The sequence below is a fragment of the Panthera tigris genome, chromosome D4 (assembly GCF_018350195.1).
Source record: "Panthera tigris isolate Pti1 chromosome D4, P.tigris_Pti1_mat1.1, whole genome shotgun sequence".
Classification (NCBI taxonomy): Eukaryota; Metazoa; Chordata; class Mammalia; order Carnivora; family Felidae; genus Panthera; species Panthera tigris.
The window spans coordinates 54,440,322-54,460,220 of record NC_056672.1 but is presented as its reverse complement, the minus strand read 5'-3'; the positions used below and the strand labels follow the sequence as shown (position 1 = coordinate 54,460,220).

The following is a 19,899-nucleotide window of genomic DNA, read 5'->3' as shown; positions in this document are numbered from 1 at the left end:
GGGTTCTCTTTGGGCTTCAGAAAGCTGAAGTCTCTAATCAGTCCCTCTGAGCAAGAAGCATATTAGGGGTGATAGTAGCAAGTTCCCATGCCTTTAGGAGTCTGCTTCTTTAGCTATAAAAGGTCCTTTCAGCTCCAATTTGAGTGATTTTTCTGTTGAAATGGTGCTTTATGACTTTTCCCGAGGGGCTGGTGTGTTGGGGTCTGCATTTGTTCTGTACAGTGTGGCCTTTCTGAGGTTTACTCTAAAGTTGACTACAGGCAGAGCCTCTGAACCCTTTAGTCCCCAGCCCCCTTCAGATCCACATTGACCCTTTGCTCTTCTCTGTATCCTTTGGATTTTGCCTGCCAGGTGAATTCAGTCTTTGGAGATCTTCAATAAATACTCCCTTTTGTTTCTGAATCAATAAAGGGTATCTATTTTCAGAAGCTCAGTTCCCTGGAAACTTCTTAGTCCTCCTCTCCATGAGATGGCCCCTGTCACTTCACTTGTACCCTGACCCCCACCCTCATCTCCACCCGTGTAACTGGGAGTCAGGCCGCGTGGATTCTGGTCTGGCCTTCAGTGAATGCGTATTTCCTTCTTACCCCATCTGTAAAATGAGTGGGATCCTACATGCTCTTCATCTCAGATTAGGGTGGAGCTTTTTTAAATCACGGTTTTGTACTGGTTTTAATGTTGTTATTCAATCCCTTCATCCGTAGGAATGCCATTACACTGTGGTTGGAGATGCTTTCAGGAAGTGCTTTGTGAGTAAACTACACCCCAAACCAAAGAGCTTTGGATATTTTGAGAAGAGAGCAAAGATCTTCTGTGCCAGACCAAACTGCAGCCATGACTGGGGAATCCATGTGAAGTATAAGATATTTGAGATTCCAGTTATAAAAATAGAAAGTTTTGTGGTGGAGGATATTGCAACTGGAGCTCAGAAACTATATGCAAAGTGGAAGGACTTTCATTTTGAGAAGATACCATTTGATGCTAAGGAAATGTCCAAATGACCTGGGTGCCTCATTCTTTAGCTACAGGGGATGGATGACCGACCCTGACTGAAGAAATTAGCCCCAGTGGGTACAATCATGGATTGCTTGTACCATTGTGAAGGTATTTGCCCAAGGCTTGTATTGAACTAAATGTTTATGGCTTTCTGTAGGCCAATAAAGCTCTTAAGTACTTGGGAAAAATTAAAAAGCCTTAACTTCTTTTCCTATCCTTCCTCTTGCAACTGACCCCCAATGAATATCCAGTAGCCACTGGGTACACATTAGAATGAATGAATGAATGAATGAAAGGAAGGAAGGAAGGAAAGAAATGTTCAAAGTTTTTTCCATACTTCCCTTTCTTTCCTTAACCTACTACTGTAAACTGACTCTTGCCCTTAATCTACTGACATTGTTCTTGTTAATACCAGTGCCCAATCCATCGGGCACTTCTTAGGCCGTCTCTCTCTTTGATCTCTTTGCTGCTTTTGGCCCTGTTGAGTACTCCTTTCCTGGAACCCCCTCTTGGCTCCTATTTCTGTTAGCTCTGTCCCAGTCTATGCTGTTGATTCCTCTATGCTGATCTCTTAAATGCTGATAATTCTAAGGGTTCGATAAATATTCATATACATAGATATAGTAGTTACTCATATTTTCTATGTACCAGTGTGTGGCATGTAATCTTAAAATTCTGTAGGACAACTTTTAGTAATGGGATTATGTAGAGGATACAGTACTTCTTGAGAAATTGATTTCTGTTTTTATAGTTTATTGTACATCTTGCCCTATTAATTTGTTTCCTTAACCCGTGCTGTTGTTCCCTTTGAATAGTCATCTCAAGCCATTTTGTAATAATAGTTGATGGTCCACACTTTGGACTCTGTTCTCAGGTTCCTTGGATGAAACTGAGGAGATAAATTTGGCTGTCCTATCCACTTAAAAAATCAGACTATGTATTCAAGTGGCATTCTTGTGTCATTAAACAAGGTTGGCTGATGCCCTGAGAGTTGTTTGCGGTTTTCCAGACATGGGCACAACTGCCTGAGTTTTGCTGTTTCCATGTAGGCCACGGTATTTTGTGTTCAAGGCAGGGTAGGCTCTGTAATAACTTAAGTATTCTCTAAAACAGATTCAGATTAGTTGTTTGTAATTCACCAGGACCATAAATGGCTTAAACAAACCTTCAAACATCACAAAATGCTAATAATATGTTCAACATCTGTGATTATATAACCCTTTTCATGTAGCACCTGTTTATATCTGAAGGCTATTTGGTGTCCAAGAGACCACCCAAATCAACCCTGAAGTTCAATGGGATAACATGCTTCAGCCACCTCATTCTCCATTTGATCTGGTAAGCAGTTGTGCTGGCCAAGAGTCAGCAAACTTGCCAGTTACATAACTCCTCTTTGGCTTAATTTCTTTCATCTGTAAAACAAGGATAATACACCTACCTGGAAGGGTTAGTGGAGTTTTTAACAAATAATGTATGAAAAGTACATGATATATATATAGGAGTTGTATGGTAATGGTTACTCTCAGTAATATTCTTAGACACAATAAAAATGGATTACTTAAGCCAACCTGCTTGAGTTTTATTTTCCCATGCCAACAAGTAATTGTCTGACACTGGCCGAGTACCCTGCAAATCAACCCAGTTCTGACACTGTCAAGCTGGAAGATAGCTTCAGATCCCACAGGTCAAGGGTTCTCAGTCCTAGAAGCCTGCCCCGCCCCTTCCCACTTCTGGCATCATTGCCAGTCCAGGTAATCACCTGTGTCTCTGACTGACAGGCTATAGATCAGGGGTCCCAATGACCTCCTCCTTGAATTTGATTAATCTGTTACAGTGACTCACAAAACTGACAAACATTGTATTTCTAAATTACCAGTTTATCAGAAACGGATATAACTCAGGAACCGCCAGATGGAAGACATGCATAGTGCAGGGTATGGGAAAGGGCAGGGACTTCCCATGCCCTCTCCAACTCTCTACCTGTTCACCAACTAGAAGCTCTCCAAACAAAATTATTTGGTTTTTTTAGGGAGGCTTTATTGTATGAGCATGACTGATCAAATTATTGGCCAATGGTGATTGATTCAACCTCCAGCTCCCCTACCCAGTGGTCAGGAGGTGAGACTGAGAGTTCTAGCTCTCTAATCTCAAGAGAGTGGGTTGTCCTGGCAACCAGCCCCCATCCTTAGGTGTGGTCCAAAAGTCACGTCATTAACATCACAAGATGTCACTTAGGGATGTTGCTTGTCACTTAGGGAATGCCAAAGCTTTTAGGAGCTCAGTGCCAGAAATGGGGAGGAAAGCCAAATACACATTTCTTATATAAATCACAATCTCACAAGTACCTCTTTTGATATGTGATTGCCTTTTTTGGATGCTGTTGTTTAAGAACTTTAATAGGATGTTGAAAACACCTATTGGAGATTTATTTGAGAAAAGTTCTTTCAAGTATCTACATGGTTCAGTTTGGATAAAGGTGAGTTATCCTCTCTTCAGCCAACAGAAGGCAGACTGAAGGCAAAACAAAAAACCTAGGATTTCCTTACAGGACTTTTGCACCAAGTCAAGCCAGGGCCAGGCATAGAGCCTGAAACAGAGTTAGGTCCTCAGTTACTATTTACTGAATGGAAAAAACCTGGCAGTTTAGGGTTTTAAGAATTGCAAACTCTTGACTGATGGCTAAATGCAGGTCATTGGATTTCTAGGTCAAAGGCTGGCTGCCAGAACCCATCGGGGAGTCTTTTTCAGGGGTATATATGCCCCACTTCCATTAGGGCATTCCAGCAGGGCGTCCAGCCACATGCACTTCCTGAAGTTCATCAGGTGGTTCAGACACAATCCGCTATGCACCCACAGGACCTGGTTTCTCGTTGGCCCCTGCCGGTGCTGACACTGTGATGGGTTTTTCTTCAAATGCCTGATTGTGTATCAAGGGCTGTAAACTCCAATTCCTGTCCTTAAAACTGATATTGTTACTTGAATTTAAAGAGACAAACCATCAGGTCAGCATTTCCTCCAGCATGTCCTGTGGAACACACACGCTGTGAGACGCTCTGAAGAAAATAGCCTGTGAGCAGATGGGCTCCTGTACGGTCTGCTGCCAGCCTGCCCCTCCAGTGAGTGATTTACAGCCTACATGGTCATTGTGTCATTGTGTCGGTTCTGTGCTAACAAGACCCACTTAACCCAGCGGTTCCCAAATACACTGACCCTGGAAGCCTGTTGTTCATGGGACACCGTTAACGTCCTGCAGAAGCACAACAGCAGGTATCCAGCCCGGACGTGGACTAAACAACCAGAGCCAAGTTGGAATGTTAATTTCAGGATCATAGCCAGTAACTCTTTTATTACCCTATGTAATAAAACTATATGGTTTCACGCAGCAAATCTGTACTTAATGCATAGGCCTCAGTTCTTGGGATACAAATTATTAAAACTATTAAAACTATCAGCTATAATTATATAATCTTTGTTCATGATAATTAGGCTGTCCAGGTGAACAAAAACTACTCGGGTGCTAAATTCTGTTTGTGGTCATGACACTTTACAGCTTCCTCAGAATGCAGCCATGGAACCTCAGTTTCTCTTTTCCAGAAGTGATTCTCCGTTGCTCCTGCATAACCCTGCCGGGTACCACACTGTCCTCACATAACCTTGAACGGGAAACGGGGCCACAAATACTGTTCTCCATTTTGGCGACTTGGAAAACTCCCAATTTCAGCCTACAAAATACTGGCAGATAAATCTCTAAGTTCATAAACTAGTAACTGCCAGCCCAGAGCTGCTAGCGACCACATCCCCTGCACATGGAGCAGCCCTGAAGAAGGCGGCCAGTGGAGACGGAAGGTAAGAAGTGAGGGAGAGGATAAGGAGGGAACCTGGGTTTGAGCCACCAGATCCAATCAAGCCTAGGGCCGTGGCCACCTCTGTTCTTCAGGTTCTATGAGCCAGTTATTATTACCATTGACTAATATTTTTGCTTAGCCAGTTTGAGTTGTGCTTCTTAGCCAGTAAGAGCTGTGACTAATGCACCCTTCCCCTAGCTTTCCCTCCACGTACTAAAGGCTGCCTCAGAGCCAAAGACACACGTGCTTACTTGCTGCATTGGATCAGTCTGTTACCTCAGGGTGCACACCAAAGAACACACGGTTTCCTAGCAGGCAGCAGGCGTGATGGATTTGGAAAGCTGTGAGAACAAAGGAGATGAGAGTCCTGTGGAGAGGCGGGAGGCCTGGGACCAGCAAGGGCAGCATACGTGCAGTTGGCAGGGAGACTGATGCCTTCTTGAGAAACTAGGCCAGAGAAGTTTACTTGTTCCATCCGGTTGTGGCCAAGATTGGGACACGGGGCAAGACGTTTTATTAATGAACAGGCTAGAGGGTGTGTTTGGAGGCAGAGGAGTCTGGAAGTGAAGGGACCCCGTTCTGGAAGTCATAGCCACAAGAATCTGTCTCTGCATAGCCACTGGATTCGGGGAGCCACACAGCTCCCCAGGAGCTCAGTCATGGAGAGCTGAGGCAGTGAGGTCTGTTTTCTCAGCCTTTCTTTGTGTTTTTATGTTAGGACTGATTCTTATTTGAAGGTCCCAGGCTTTTTTTTTATACAACAAGGTTATGTCTGTAATTTTTTCTTAGCACAAACTAGGTCCCAGGACCTCAGAGGCAGGGATGCTCAATAACCTGTCTTGTCCCTTATCTTGGAAGAGGTAGAGACGGGACTTGATCCCGGGTGTTCCGATGGCCTGGCCACATTCCCTGCATGCTGGACTTGAGATTTAAAATTCATTAGAAGGAGACTAACTTGTGAGCTATAAGGTGCCCTGTTATGGACTGAATGTCTTTTGTCCCCCACCCCAAAATTCCTATGTTGAAGCCCTAACTCCCAGTGTGTCTCTTTGGAAAAGGGACCTCTGAGGAAGTGATTAAGGTTAAATGAGGTCCAGGGGTTGGGACCCTGATCTGATAAAATCAGTATCTTTAAAAGACAACAGAGAGCCAGCTCTTTCTCTGTCTCCTCACACATGCATTAAGACAGAAAGCTCTGACCAGGAAATGAAGTGGCTGGAAACTTGATCTTAACTTGTAGCCTCCAGGAAGGAGAAAATACATTGTTGATGTTTGAGCCACCCAGTCTATGATATTTTGTTACGGCAGCTGGGACATGTGCCCCAAAATGACGTCAATGACAATAAGGACGTAAACTAGAGGACACGAAAATAAAAAAATGATGATCTGCTCACCACACTTACATTATTGCTCCTACTAACTTCTTGTCTGCTCCCAACCAGGGCAGAGAAATCCTGGTTCCCCAACTCTTCCATTTCACCTGTATAGCATGGATGTGGTTGTAAAAGCAGGAGAGGTTAAACGTCACCCAGGCTTCAGGATGCTGGTAGCCTGAGACTCGCTCTGCTCTAAACAGGCCCAGACTGAAGCCTCACATACCACAGAATTGAATTCCAAAGTCAAAAAGGTTTGCTTGAAAATAGATTTAATCTTCTTCAAATTACAAATGTTCTAAGTCTCTCTCCAAAACCACCTCCAAAGTCCTCCTCTTAACTGAAAAATTTTCTGGGGACGATTTTCGAAGATAGCAAAAGAAAAATGTCACAATTTCTTTAGTGTTGATCCATCCAAAGGTACATAATCAAAAAATGTCAGTGTCTGATCTGAGCTGTCTGGATCATTCACTCTGAAGGAAGAAGGGGGCAGGGGAGTCACAATCACTACTGTGATCTGAAGTGGGAGAAAGTTCTCATCTATCCATGTCAGTTAACTCTGGCATACTATGCATAGGCCAGGGAGTCTCAAGGGAAAGGTTTCACCGAAAAGAGGGGAGCAGAGCCAAACAGGAAAGAGGACAGGCAACACCTTCTGAGAAGACTTAACAGGCTGACAGTGAAAAAAATCAACATCCTGTAATCAGTTTCCTTAAAGACAAGCTCAGTTTTCCTTTTCTGGCACTACTGACATTGCCACCACTTGAGCTTCCAAATTCCAGAGAGAGAGCCAAAGATTCACAAAAATAGAGAATGCAGAAACTGCTCGTTTTGTGCCTGGAGGGATGGCACCAGAACACGTCCGTGCTCACGTGCATGTGTGCAAGGCGGCACCCCTGGGGGGAGGCCCGCACGTGGAGGGGGGTGCTCTGCACCAAGGGCCCAGCCGGCCGGTGGCACTTCGCTCCCTCCTGGTGCAGCTCCAGGTGCAGGTGACCTACTTGGCCATCTTGCGAACCATGTAGTTGAGGATGCCCCCGTTGTGGAAATAAGCAAGCTCCACGTCGGTGTCGAACCTCATGACGGCCTGGAAGGTCTTCCCGGTGTCAAGCTGTGATGACAAAGAAGCAGAGGAGAATCCGTGAGGGAGGAGGCTAGGCAGGGAGGGGCGCCCACTCACCCTGTCCTCAGGGCTGCCGCGTGCAGTCCCGGGCTCCAGCCCAGACCCAGGAAATCAGAAGCTGCATTTGGACGAGACCCCAGTGGACTTCTCTGCACAGGGAAGCATCATGGCGTATGAGTGATGGCGGTGACAGGCAACAGAGAACCAGGTCTCCTGGGGTAGCAGCAACTAATGATGTTCGGGATGGCGTTTTCTCTATTTACTTTGAGAGGGAGAGAGAGAGAGCATGCGCGCACCTCAATGTGGGGGCAGGGGCAGAGAGAGAGGGAGAGAAAGAATCCCAAGCATTCAGTGTGGGGCTGGAACTCACAAACCCCAAGATCATGACCTGAGCCCAACCTGGACACTTACCAGATGGAGCTACCCAGGTGCCCCTGCATGGTATTTTCTAACCCTCTCTAGGAGCTGCGGGTCAAGAGAAGTCTCATTAAGGTGGTCCCATAGGCAGTGCGGGGCACTTGGCCTCACCTCACATAGGGAGCTGTCATTTTTACCTCTGGGCTAATCAAAATCTGGGGCCTGGGGTGAGGCTCAGGGATGGGGTGTGTCCACATTTTGAAAATAAAAAGGTATTTTTTGGGTAATGTGACAATGTGTGGTCTTTGAGCTTCCCCCACCCCTCTCTGGGCTAAGGGAGACTGGGCCACAGCGGAGACAGCGGGGCTGGTTGGAGGGTAAGAAAGGAAGTGATGGTGACCACACGCATAAACAAGCAGTAAGTAATCAGTCAACAGCTGCCATCCTCCCTGCAGTCCTACTGAGTGATTTTCTTCCTTCCAAACTCTACTCCTTTCCTTCTGACGGGATTGATTATAAACACACAGCCCTGTTTACTTGGGCCCGGTGCGGAGAGGCTCAGCTTACCTTGACCTGCACTTTCATTCGTGGTTTGAGGTTTTCTGGAATGATGATGGTGTATCGTTCCCGCCCTGTGAGTCCCAGGATGTCTGCAGTCTCCCCAGGAAGATATTCGAGGGGAATCACCCCCATTCCCACCAAATTACTGCGGTGAATGCGCTCGTAACTCTCCGCCAGGACAGCTTTGATTCCCTGAGGAGCCAAGACAGTACTTTGGACACAGTTCCAGTTTTCTTTAGCTACAAGGAAACTTTACAAAAGGCTTCTTAAGTCTTCTCACACCTAAATTCTAAGTACCAACTGGTTGTTTACAATAAAGTTGCTCTCTAATTATAAATAACACAGTAGATAGTCTGAACTGACTGCCTATAAGTACAGGCCACGTGCAAGCACGTGAATGGATTTTCTCAATCCACCCTCCGCCAGCTCTGGGAGGTAGAGGCCATTATTGTCCCCCCTTTACCCACGCAGTCAGTGGAGTAACTGGTATTGGAACCCATGTAGTTTGACCACACACTTAGCTGCTTTGTGATACAACATCTCTTAGCAAACTTTCATTGTTATCTGGATTCTACACCACAAAACACCATAATCATTTCTATTTCCCTGGGATTTTGCTACTATAGGTGTAGACACAAAAGATTTAACCAAAAAAGCAACTTCCAGAACATACTATCGAGAAAGTAAATGATGTGCTGCTTTTACAATTCCTGTTTCAAGGACCGAATTGCACTGAATACAGTCTTGATATTAAGACTTCCTGTAAAGTACATTGTATTGGTGAACTAGAAGTGGCAATATACAGCAGTGCTCAATAAGCCAGGATCCTTGATTAACTAGAACACCCCACTCTTAAATATTAGTTAATTGTAATATAATATTAAGATACCCCTAAACGGGCTCTTGATACATAGAGTGCACTTTTTTTGAGGGGGGAGGGGCTGTAGGAGAGGGAAAGAGAGTCTCAAGCAGGCTCCACACCCAGTGCAGAGCCCGACTTGGGGCTCAGTCTCACGACCCTGAGATCATGACCTGAGCCGAAATCAAGAGTCGAACGCTTACCTCACTGAGCCACCCTGGTGCCCCTTTAGGGTATACTTTTAAGCCCCCCTGCATGAGGATCATTCTGGGAACTTGTTAAAAATGTAGGTTCTTTAGGCATTACCCCAGATCAGGACCTCTTGCAGGGAGCATGGAGGGGAGGAAGCTAGTGATTCTTGTAAGATGCGGGAGCCGTAGACACAAAGCACTGGTTCTCAAACTTTGCCACACATTCACATCACCCGGGCAGGCTTTTACAATGCCCACATGCAGGCCTTTCTCCTTAGCAACTAAACCAGAATCTTTGGGCATGAGATCCTGGCATAGGTATTTTTAAAAATCCCACAAGCATTTCCACATTTAAAAATAAGTGTATAGCGGAAGAACACGTTCTTCAGAGCAGCAGATATTCCGTCTGGATTTACGTACACGTATTCACTAGGAGGGGGGTGGTCCTGTGCACGTGCCTAGCTCCCGGCAAGGGCCGCGCGGCACCGCAGACCGCAGTCGTCAGTCCCCCTCAGCCAGGAGCACAGCCCAGCACTGCTGAGCAGCCCGGCTTGGGCTGCCCGAACCTGGAGCCGTTCTGTACAGAGGTCTAGGCTCCTAGGAGCCCCTTGCGTGCCGGTTCTCTTACCCTCCGCCAGCTCTTACGGTTCCCTCTCTGGCTGCGTGCTGTACCGGGTCTCATTTCTACCACCAGCTCCCAGCCTTCTTCCTAAAACCCTTTCCTCTTCTGTCATTTCTCCGGTTCTTTCTAGCAGCTTCTCAAAAAGGCAGGCTTTTGATATATTACCAAGTAATCAGAGAACATCCTCCCCCCACCCCCACCCCGTGCCAGAGCAAAAGGATGGATTAAAAAAAAGAAAAACACAGTAGGTGTGATGTTCAAACACATTATCCTGGACTTCTGGAGGGCAGCCTGCCAGACACCACATTCTTTACTGTAGACATCAACTTATTTAGCGGATGTCAACTTACTTAGTGCTTCCCAAGGCTTAATTTGCTGGAGCCATAAATCGTTTGGATTGACACTGGCTATGGCGTATCACCCAACCCCGAGAATTAAAGCTGAGTTGCAAGGCTCTTCCAGCAAATGCTCAGGAGGTAAAAGCTGCCTGCTCCCTGCATGGACCCTCCATGGGGACGCTGCCAGAGGGTCAGGCCCTGAAATGGTAGAAGGTTCTAAAGAGCTGCCTGTCTACATCCAGAGAGCGCTGCCTTTTCCCTCGGGAGTCTACAAGCTGATTCACCAGCAGTGAGAAGCGACTGTAAAAACATGCGCTCCCGCGTGTGTCCAAAGCGCAGGCTCCTTACTTTCCCCTTCTGTGAACCTCCTGACCGACAACACAGGATGGGCCGCCCGGGCTTACTGCGCTCCTGGGACAACCGCCTGAGATACATTTCTGATCCTCAAACTGAGTATTATGAAAACCATGAAATTCTTCCCTACAAAACAAAGACATACATACACCCTTTTCAACAGAATTTCAGAGACTTCACAGACCCTCGTCCCAACTGCTCTACAGACACCCCAAAGATCCATGGTCTCCCGAAAATGAATAACCGATCTAAGGAACCAGTGCAACTCTAGGTCACCCTTCACTGAGTGAGGTAAAGCCAGGTCCACCATGAAGCAGTTGCACAAACATCACACGCTTTCCTGAACTCGCCTGCTGGGATCTCTCTCCATCATACTCACCAGGAGGAAAGGGCCCTTGGCCGCCCAGTCCCGGGAGCTGCCCGAGCCATACTCTTTGCCAGCCAGCACGATCAGGGGAAGGCCAGCCTGCTGGTACTGCTCCGCGGCATCGAACACATCAAGCTGAGGAAGAGAAAAGGAAGGTTTTACAGATGTGGTAAAGGCACAGAGTGTGGACACAGGCAGTGGCACCTGGTAACTGCAGGGTCAGAAGGGTCTTCAGTGGCCCATGTCAACACAAAGCCAACAGAAACTCAACCAATCAGTTGTCTGATTTACAAATTTCCAATTAACTCCATCTATTTACCCCTACCGGTGAATTGTATATTCTTTTAACTGAAATGCCTGGTTGTTGTCCTCGTTTTAGAAAAACAATTCTAATCTTAAGGCACCAAGGGAAAAAAAGGGAAAGATCAGACTTTTTTTCCCCTCTTCCGTTGATTAAACAATTAAAAAAAAATTTTTTTTGAATGTTTATTATTTTGAGAAAGAGACAGAGTGCGAGCAGGGGAGGAGCAGAGAAAGAGGGAGACACAGAGTCCCAACCAGGCTCCAGGCTCTGAGCTGTCAGCACAGAGCCCAACGTGGGGCTTGAACTTACGGACTGCGAGATCGTGACCTGAACCGAAGTCGGACACTTAACCGACTGAGCCACCCAGGCACCCCTGATTAAACTATTTTAAAGCTTAAAAAACAGAGAATCTCAGCTAAACCTGGGATTTGACTCAGAGACTCAGTCACGGTCCCTTGGGAAGGGTAGCTAAACACAAAGAAGGCAACATGTTCTAAAATCATAAAAAATGCAAATTTTTATTAGCCACCTTTCTACATGGAAGTCAAGGCAGAGACAGTAGGAAGTAGAAGCCTCCATCAATAAAGGACAGGAGAGGACTAATATTTTAGTGTACATGAGAAACATCTAACACAAACAATTTCATGTGTTTTTCACAAGAACTCTGAATGTTCTGCGGAGCCAAGACTTCAGGAAGACGTGATATTGTTGCTCGTGATTAAGTAATGAAACAATTGTTTCTCCTGGCTACTTAAGGAAAAAAAAAAAATCCCTCAGAAGAGTGTTTCCTTCAAAAGAAGCTCTAGAAAGGTGTATAATCAAACTCCGAAGTAAGCTTTCACAAATTACTATTTTGGCGGGCTGCTGGCGCCTCTGGTTAGTTCTATATGGCCCTCTGGGAATCTGGGGAGCTTACACAGCAACAGCTCCCTGCACTCTCCCTCTCTTCTAAAGAAGAGGACATAAAATTTTGTTGTTTTCTTCTATTGCTCCTCTATGGCTCTAGTGTTATATTGAAACCACCAGTTCTTCATTTCTCCATTTTGTTATCTACCAATTTCCTGCTTCAATGGGGATTTGGCTAACTACCATTCCCCTAGGGTCCCCTCTCCCCAACCTCCCAATAGAATTATGTCAGACATTTTGGGTAAGTCAGTATTTGGTATTTGCATTACTTTGACTATGTGAATGTTATTTATAGCTGAGTCATGTAATATACTATGATTTCCTTTTCTTGGCAATTAAAAAAAAAATCCCCACTGGTATTGTGTGTGTGTGTGTGTGTGTGTGTGTGTGTATGTGCGTGCACACACACTCATCTATTTCTATGTCCCTACCCATCAATGAATCCTCAAACACTCTGCCTAAAGTACAAATCTTCTCTAAGGACATTCAAATGTATCAGGAAGTATGTCATTTGTTTTTATTTTTGTTTATTTTCTAAATGTTTATTTTTTATTTTTGAGAGAGACAGCAAACAGGGGAGGGACAGAGAGAGAAGGACAGCAGGCTGACCTGATGTGGGGCTCAAACTCACCAACCATGAGATTTGTGGATGGCTCAGTTGGTTAAGCATCAAGGTTTTGGCTCAGGTCATGATCTCACAGTTCATGGGATCAAGCCCCACTGTTAGCCTTGTGCTAACAGTGCGGAGCCTGCTCGGGATTCTCTCTCCTCCTCTCTCTGCCCCTCCCCTGCTTGCGTGTGTGCGCTCACACATACGTACTCTCTTCTCTCAAAATAAAGAAATAAACATTTTAAAAAATAAAGATGAAAACATCCTTTCCATGGAGGGATAACTCCTCAAGCTTCAGTCCTATTCCAATTCAGACGGATTCTTCTCTAGATGTGGTGCACTGATGTTATGGAAGAATCTTCCTTCACCAACGTCCTGGGGATCCCTTGCATTTCTTTTCCTGGATCCTACATCTTCCCTTTTTGGCTTATTCCCTCATTTTGGTAAAACGCATTCACCAAGTCATTTCCTGAGACAGGGACTGAGGGGTATTTTTAAAGTTTTTGAATCTGAATATGTTATTATTTTAACATAGGACATGGAATCCTGGGGTGCAAACCAGTCTGTTTCCAGTGTTGCTCTGAGCACTTCTGATCCCCAGAACATTACACATAAGCTGTTTTTCTTGCTTTTGAATTTGTAGATCTTCTTCTTATCTCTGCTGCACTTAACTTCCCAATGATGTGACTTGGAGCTGTTCTCCCGTAATCATGTGGGCATTCAGTGGGTGTAATCTGGAGTCGGATCTTGCAGTTGGGGAATTTTCCTTGTGTTACTTCTTGAATATTTTCCTCTCTTCTCTTTTCAGCCTCTCTGTTGAGTCAGATGCCGAGCCTCCTCATCTCCGTCTTGAATTTTCTTATATTTTCTCTCTAACTTTTCCTTTGTCTTTCTGTTCTATATTCTGAGAGATTCTCTCAACTAACCAACTTTTCCTGTGAAATTTTTTAGGGGCTTTTTTTTAATTATTAAAAGAGCCCATATTTATTATTATTATTTTTTTATGAAAAGTCCTTTTTGTCCTCTGATTACCTTATACCACCAACAGAAAATCATTTCAGCACTCTGAGAAGACAGTATTTTTCTTGCAGTTTTCTTCTGCTCCCTGCATTATCTCTGTTATCTTCTTTCCCTCCCCACACCCTGTTCTTTGTGTATGTCTATCTTTCAGGTTCAAGGCTTGGCTCAAATGTCGGTTCATCTCCGTCTCCTTATTTCAGATGAGGCACTGAACATCTGACCAGAAGTTCTATGCCACGGCAGGACTTGTAAAAATAAGAGGGGTTCACTGTGACGGCCGTATACCGGAGGCCTCCCAGTGTCTATAACTGCACGCCTTTTCCCCTTGGTCTCTTGGGCATTCGACCATTTAATTGTATTTTTTTCATTGAATAGTTTATCGTCCCTGTTCTTCACTGAACAAGTATCTACTGGGCACTGACTTTGTGTTGGGTCCTGGTGACTAGTGATTATCTGTGAAGAGTCTGCTTTACTAAAATATCATCTGTTACAAGTGGGGCATATGGGTGGCGGTAGACCACACTGACTTCGGAGCCAGACTCTCTAGGTTTTAATATCCACTTTTGGGATCTTAAAACACGGACAATCATGGTACCTACCTCAGAGGGTTGTTATGAGGATTAATAGATCAATATATACAAAGAGCTCAGAAGAGTACCTGGATGTAGTAAGTTCCATATAAATACTAGCTACTATTATTGTTAAGTAAGTCGGAAGGGCTATTTCTCAAGTAACTTAAACAGTGTTCAAGCAGCTTTGCAGTATCTGCTGGATGCCGAGGACAAACTGCATGTGTCAGAGAGTATCTGCCACATTATATGTGTCATTCCATTTAAGTGTAAGCCTCAGAGCCGGACAAGGCAAGTATCATTCTACTTTGCAGGTCAGAAAAATGAGGCTCAGAGAGGAAAATAACTTGCTGAATGAACGCTCCACAGCTGGTATGTCCGATTCAAAATGTAGACTTTCTCTACCTCTCACATGCCTCCCATCTGTGGCTCAACAAGTCCCGCTGTAACAGGGTCAACTCCAAATGGCTCCCATTAGGACCCTAGCAGGCCTCCGAGGGCCCTTTTTTTTTCTAGTGGTGTGGTGAGTGAAATTAAATGCTAATAAAGTCATACAACAGTGCTTGTTGATAAAGAGCTCTGGAGACCTTAACCTGGAATTTCCCTCCTCAAATACCTGAACCGATGAAATTTCAGTCAGAGCCTGACAAATGCCGGCCTCTCAACCAAGCAGAAGACACAATACTTACAATTTCTCCAGAAGGCAGATGTATAGTCTGTGGTGCCTGCTTGTTCAGAAATTTGTTTAATAAGCGAATGTTGGCAAATGTCCCCCGTGCCATGATGGCATCGTTACCTCGGCGGGAGCCGTAGGAGTTGAATTCTCGTGGAGTCAAGCTAATAACGCAAGCGGGAGAGGAGCTGGCTTAGTGAACGGAACAAAGGTGAAACTTAACTTACATCAAGACAAGAGAAAAACCACAGACCTAGATAGCTCTCTAATCTAATAAGCCTTGCTCTTCGAGGCAGGAAAGCTATTCCTAACATCTGCTGAGGACAGTAGAGGCAGATGTCAGAAGTGGGGCACTGAAAGGCAGAAATCAACATTCTCCTCAGGTTAACTTGTAGTCTCATAAATCTGGGTAAAAAACCAGGAGGAACTCTATTGAGTATTTATTTTATTTATTCGTTAGGGTAGCCTAGGGAACTTCACAAAAGATAAAACACTAAAAATAGGTAAGAAAAAGAAAACAGAAAGAATAATCAGTATAGGCCAGTCAGGTGGAGCCAAGAATGAGGGAAACACAAGGTACATTCTGCAAACTAACAGGAAGGAGATCTACTTCTCACGAACTCAATGTGCTGGGCAGACACACGACTGGCAACGTGGTTTACGATTTTCATTAAGATAAAAATCAGAGCAATGCTGAAGAGGCAGAACAGCTATTCCTTGTCCTGAAATCAAAGAAAAATCCTGTCTGTGGGCCCCAGTGAAAGGACACTTTGTGACGGCAGGGACAACAGCTTACAATTAACACAGCGATCAGCTCCCTGGCTGTTTCTGAAAATGCTAGGAAGTGTGTCTGATGGTGATCTGATCTCATGATGAGATGTAATTTGAAGATTGAGAGAAGGTATGAATGGGCTTTAGGAGTAGGTGAGCATATCTACAAACTCCTGAAATTGTATCTGGAATGCTGGGGATATGTGCATTTTTCTGGGAATGTACTGTATTTCCCTTCATTCATTTCCCTACGATTCCCATTCTCAAAAGATTGTCAACAATCACCAATCAAAAAAAGTATTGGTCACGGCTTGTTTCCTTAGTTTCTGTATTCAGCTTCAATCTCTGTTTCTCTGTTTGCTGTTGAATTCTTTTCTCCCATTCATTCATTCACTCAACATTTACTGACCACCAGTTATGGGCCAAGAACTATTCAAAGGGCCTAAGGTACACTGATGAACCAAACAGATTAAGATCTGCGCCTTCGCAGGGCTTACATTCTAAAAGGTGGAGACAAAGAAATCATAATAAAAAAAAGAGCACTGTTTATTAGTGTTACTAGAATGTGGTTAATAACTGAGGGAAAAAAAAAAGTAGATCAAAGCAAAGAGAACAAGAGCATGGGCAGGGTAACCTCATGGAGGAAGACTTGAATTGGCAATGGAGTTAACCAGGCAGATTATTTGGGGGAAGAGGATCCAAGAGGAAAAAACAGCCAGCTCAAACCATCAGGCAGAAAGGCGTTTGGCTTTGCCTGGAACATTTGATAAACAAGGCAATCGCCAGTGTAGACTGAGCTGCACGGATGAGGGGGAAGGGCAGGGATTCGCTGACACCTCTTGAATATCACCTGCCTGTCTCTGCTTGCTGATGGACGCTTGTCTCCCATTCAAAGTACAATCATATCCCTTTAAAACCTTACCATATGCGTCTGTGTATAGAAAGTTCCTGTACATTTAATACAGTAGTTGCCCCACATTAAAAAAAAAAATCTTGACATAGACTCCTGTATATCACCTCCGCTAGAGGTGGGCTATCTTCTTAAACCTTCAACACTCACATTTCTGGGGAACATGGAATAGTCTTGCTCTGCACATGACTGTCCCATAGGATGCACTAGGAGAAGGCAGAGACTGAGTGGAGCACAGTAGGAGGGGGATGTATGAAGAAAACAGGTCAGCTACCAGGCAAGTGCGGTGAGGGCAAGGCAGTTTTCCTCTCCCACTGACAAAACAAAACACAAGAAGGAAGGGAAAGGGAAGGGAAAGGGAAGAGAAAGGGAAGGGAAAAGGAGGGGGAAGGAAAGAGAAAGGAAGGGAAGGGGAAGAGGAAGATAAGGGGAAGGGGAAGGGAAGAAGAAGGAAAGAGAAAGGGAAAAGAAAGAAAGGAAAGAGAAAGGGAAGGGCAAGAGAAAGGGAAAGGAAAGGGAAGGGGAAGGGAAGGGCAAGGGAAAGGAAAGAGAAAGGGAAAAGAAAGAAAGGAAAGAGAAAGGGAAGGGCAAGAGAAAGGGAAAGAAAGGGAAGGGGAAGGGCAAGGGAAAGGAAAGAGAAAGGGAAAAGAAAGCAAAGGGAAGGGCAAGGAAAGGGAAGGAAGAAGAAGGTGCTGGATTTTGTTCTTCAGATCAGCCCTGGGCTTCATCCCTGAAGAAGCTGATTCAGGAGGTGCAGAGAGGAAGCGGAATTTTTATCTCCCCAGATGATTCTTATGGAAAGTCAGATCTGGGAACGACTCCAATTACTATCGGTGTATTAGGTGACAAGAGATAATACTGGCATAATAGCTGTTAAAATCAGTCTAGACTGAAGGATTGGCAAATGGATGTGTCAGCCACTGTTCTCAGAAATTCCTCCTCTCAACCAGGACCTGGCTACGCACCTCAGGTGACATCCCTGCCGAGTGCGACACAGGCGGAGAGCAGAGCCCATACCCTCACGGCAGCCAAGCTGGGGCGGGAACGACAGCTGGGTCTCATGGGGACATTAGAAGGAAGGTCCCCTCCCTTGCTGATGGAATCTCCCAAGGAAGCTTGGAAGCAGCAAACAGAAAGGGTGACTGTTTTTCAAGCCTCAGCGTTCAGTGAAAACCAGACTCTGATTCAAAAGAGAAATACTGGCTTCATTCATTCCATTTCTGTCTTTTAGTCTTTTTTTCCCTCACTCACACTTACCCTCTGTTAGTTAAGTAGCGAGCAGCGGGGCTGTTTCTTGCAATATTTCCAGCCGGAGAAATGTGGTCAGTTGTTACCGAATCCCCCAAATTTAACAGCACATACGCATCCACTATAGACTTAGGCGGCTGGATATCTGAAGTCTAGCAAAGCATACAGCAAGTCAGTATTGGCCCAGGTTTGCTCCAACAAGTCACCAAGGGAGTCTCAACAGTCACAACAATGGTCTGTGGACCTGAACTAGGGGTCCTAGTTTTGTCAGGGGTACTTAGAAAAGTAAGGTGAATTTACTCAGAACACTCACATCCCACCCTTGAAGGGAGGCAAAGTTGGGCACTATTCTGTCAAAACCAACAGGGATGCAGCCATAGGTGGCATTCTTTGTGTCCACATCCACGGAGCTCAGAAGCTGAGGACACGAGAATCCCGACTTCTCCTCCCACCCTCTCCCCACCCAGGGGGTCACAGGCTCCTGGTTCATCAGTTGTAGAGAAGATCTCCCTTGATTTCTGAGTATAAGGTTTAAATAGAACAGGCCTGGGGATGTCTTCCCGGAACAGTCAGTTCCGCAGACTTTTCTGAGTCTACGTCCAGGTGGCACTGGAGCCCCAGGGTGTCTCTAACAGCCACACAGAAGCCCCAGACACAGAAGCTGTAGGCTCACTAGAGCCAAATATCCCAGCTTCTCAAGATTCTCCCAGCATCATCCGTTCGGCTTTGTACAGGTTTCAATGGAATGGGTGGACAAAGCAAGGGCACAGGGTAATAAAGTAGACTTTATAAGGAAACCATTTGGAAAACTGATTTTGTTAAACATTAAAAAAAAAGCCATACCAGGTTTTCAAAGAACGGTGGTGACTTAATGTACGTTGATTTGGGATTCCAGCAATATAGCTTATCCGAGGGGGCTGCTAAGGCATTCCAGCTTTCATTCACAGTCTTTAAAAAAATACAAAAAGATAAAAGAAAGAAAAGCAAATCGAATCACATTCCATTCTAAGGAATATTTAACACGTAAGCAAAAAATGAATGTTCTAAGAGTATAATAAAAACCATCCTTAGCATAACACTGAGTACACCAAGTGAAATACATCAGAGAAAGATAAATACCATGGTTTCACTTGTACGTGGCACCTAAAAAACAAATCAAATGAACAAACCAACAGAAAAAGCAGAAGCAGACTGATACACACAGAGAAATAACTGATGGTTGCCGGAGGGGAGGGGAGGTGAAAGGATGGGCAGAAAGGGGTGAAAGGGGTTGGGGGGTATAGGCTCCAAGTCATGGAATGCATGAGCCATGGGGATGAAAGGCACAGCACGGGGAACATAGTCAGTAGTATCGTAACAGTGATGAACGGGGATGCAGGGTAGCTACACTTGTGGTGAGCAATGAGATGTACGGGGCCTGAAACTAACGTAATTGTGTGTCAACTCCACTTCGATACAACAAACCCCAAAACAGTTCTTATTCCAGCCATACAAAAGAGTTCCTTTATACTAAGACAATGTCATGGCAAATAACTTAAAAATACATATGCACTGTGACAGGAAGCCCCTAAGACGGCTCCAAGGACTTGCCCCCACCTTCCTGGCATTCACACCCTTAAGCCATCCCCTCCTGCTGAGTGTGGGCTGAACCTAGTGACTAATTTCCAAGATTGGGTTATAAAGAGACTCGGCCTTCTGTCTCTCTCTCCCTTTCTTGCTTGCTCTGATGGAAGTCAGTACCATGCTGTGAGCTGTGAAGAGACCCACCGGCAAGGCAATGAGGGGGGCCTCCAGCTAACTGTAGGCAGGGACCTGAGGCCCTCAGCCCAACAGCCTGTGAGGCACATTATCCTCCCACAACCATGTGAGTGGCCTTAGAAGGGGGTCTTCCCCCAGCTGAGC

The 19,899-nt window shown here is 45.2% G+C and overlaps 2 protein-coding genes across 4 annotated transcripts in view; one reads left to right on the top strand and one right to left on the bottom strand.

Moving 5' to 3' along the window:
- Nucleotides 1-1,046, top strand: part of DDX58 (DExD/H-box helicase 58) — a 46,961-nt gene extending 45,915 nt beyond the window's left edge. For all 3 annotated transcript variants that reach the window (XM_007076591.3, XM_007076592.3, XM_042965144.1), the window contains one exon: nt 705-1,046. In XM_007076591.3, the coding sequence (XP_007076653.2) occupies nt 705-1,001 (297 nt within the window). In that variant the 3' untranslated portion in view covers nt 1,002-1,046. The remainder of the gene's footprint in view (nt 1-704) is intronic.
- Nucleotides 1,047-6,469: 5,423 nt separating this feature from the next.
- The window catches only part of ACO1 (aconitase 1), a 65,501-nt gene continuing 52,071 nt past the window's right edge, over nt 6,470-19,899 (bottom strand). Inside the window, exons 16-21 of the mRNA XM_042965145.1 lie at nt 18,841-18,945; nt 18,007-18,149; nt 15,085-15,232; nt 10,999-11,121; nt 8,262-8,447; nt 6,470-7,325 (exon numbers count right to left, since the gene is read on the bottom strand). Coding sequence (XP_042821079.1) covers nt 7,212-7,325; nt 8,262-8,447; nt 10,999-11,121; nt 15,085-15,232; nt 18,007-18,149; nt 18,841-18,945 — 819 coding nt within the window. The 3' untranslated portion in view covers nt 6,470-7,211. The remainder of the gene's footprint in view (nt 7,326-8,261; nt 8,448-10,998; nt 11,122-15,084; nt 15,233-18,006; nt 18,150-18,840; nt 18,946-19,899) is intronic.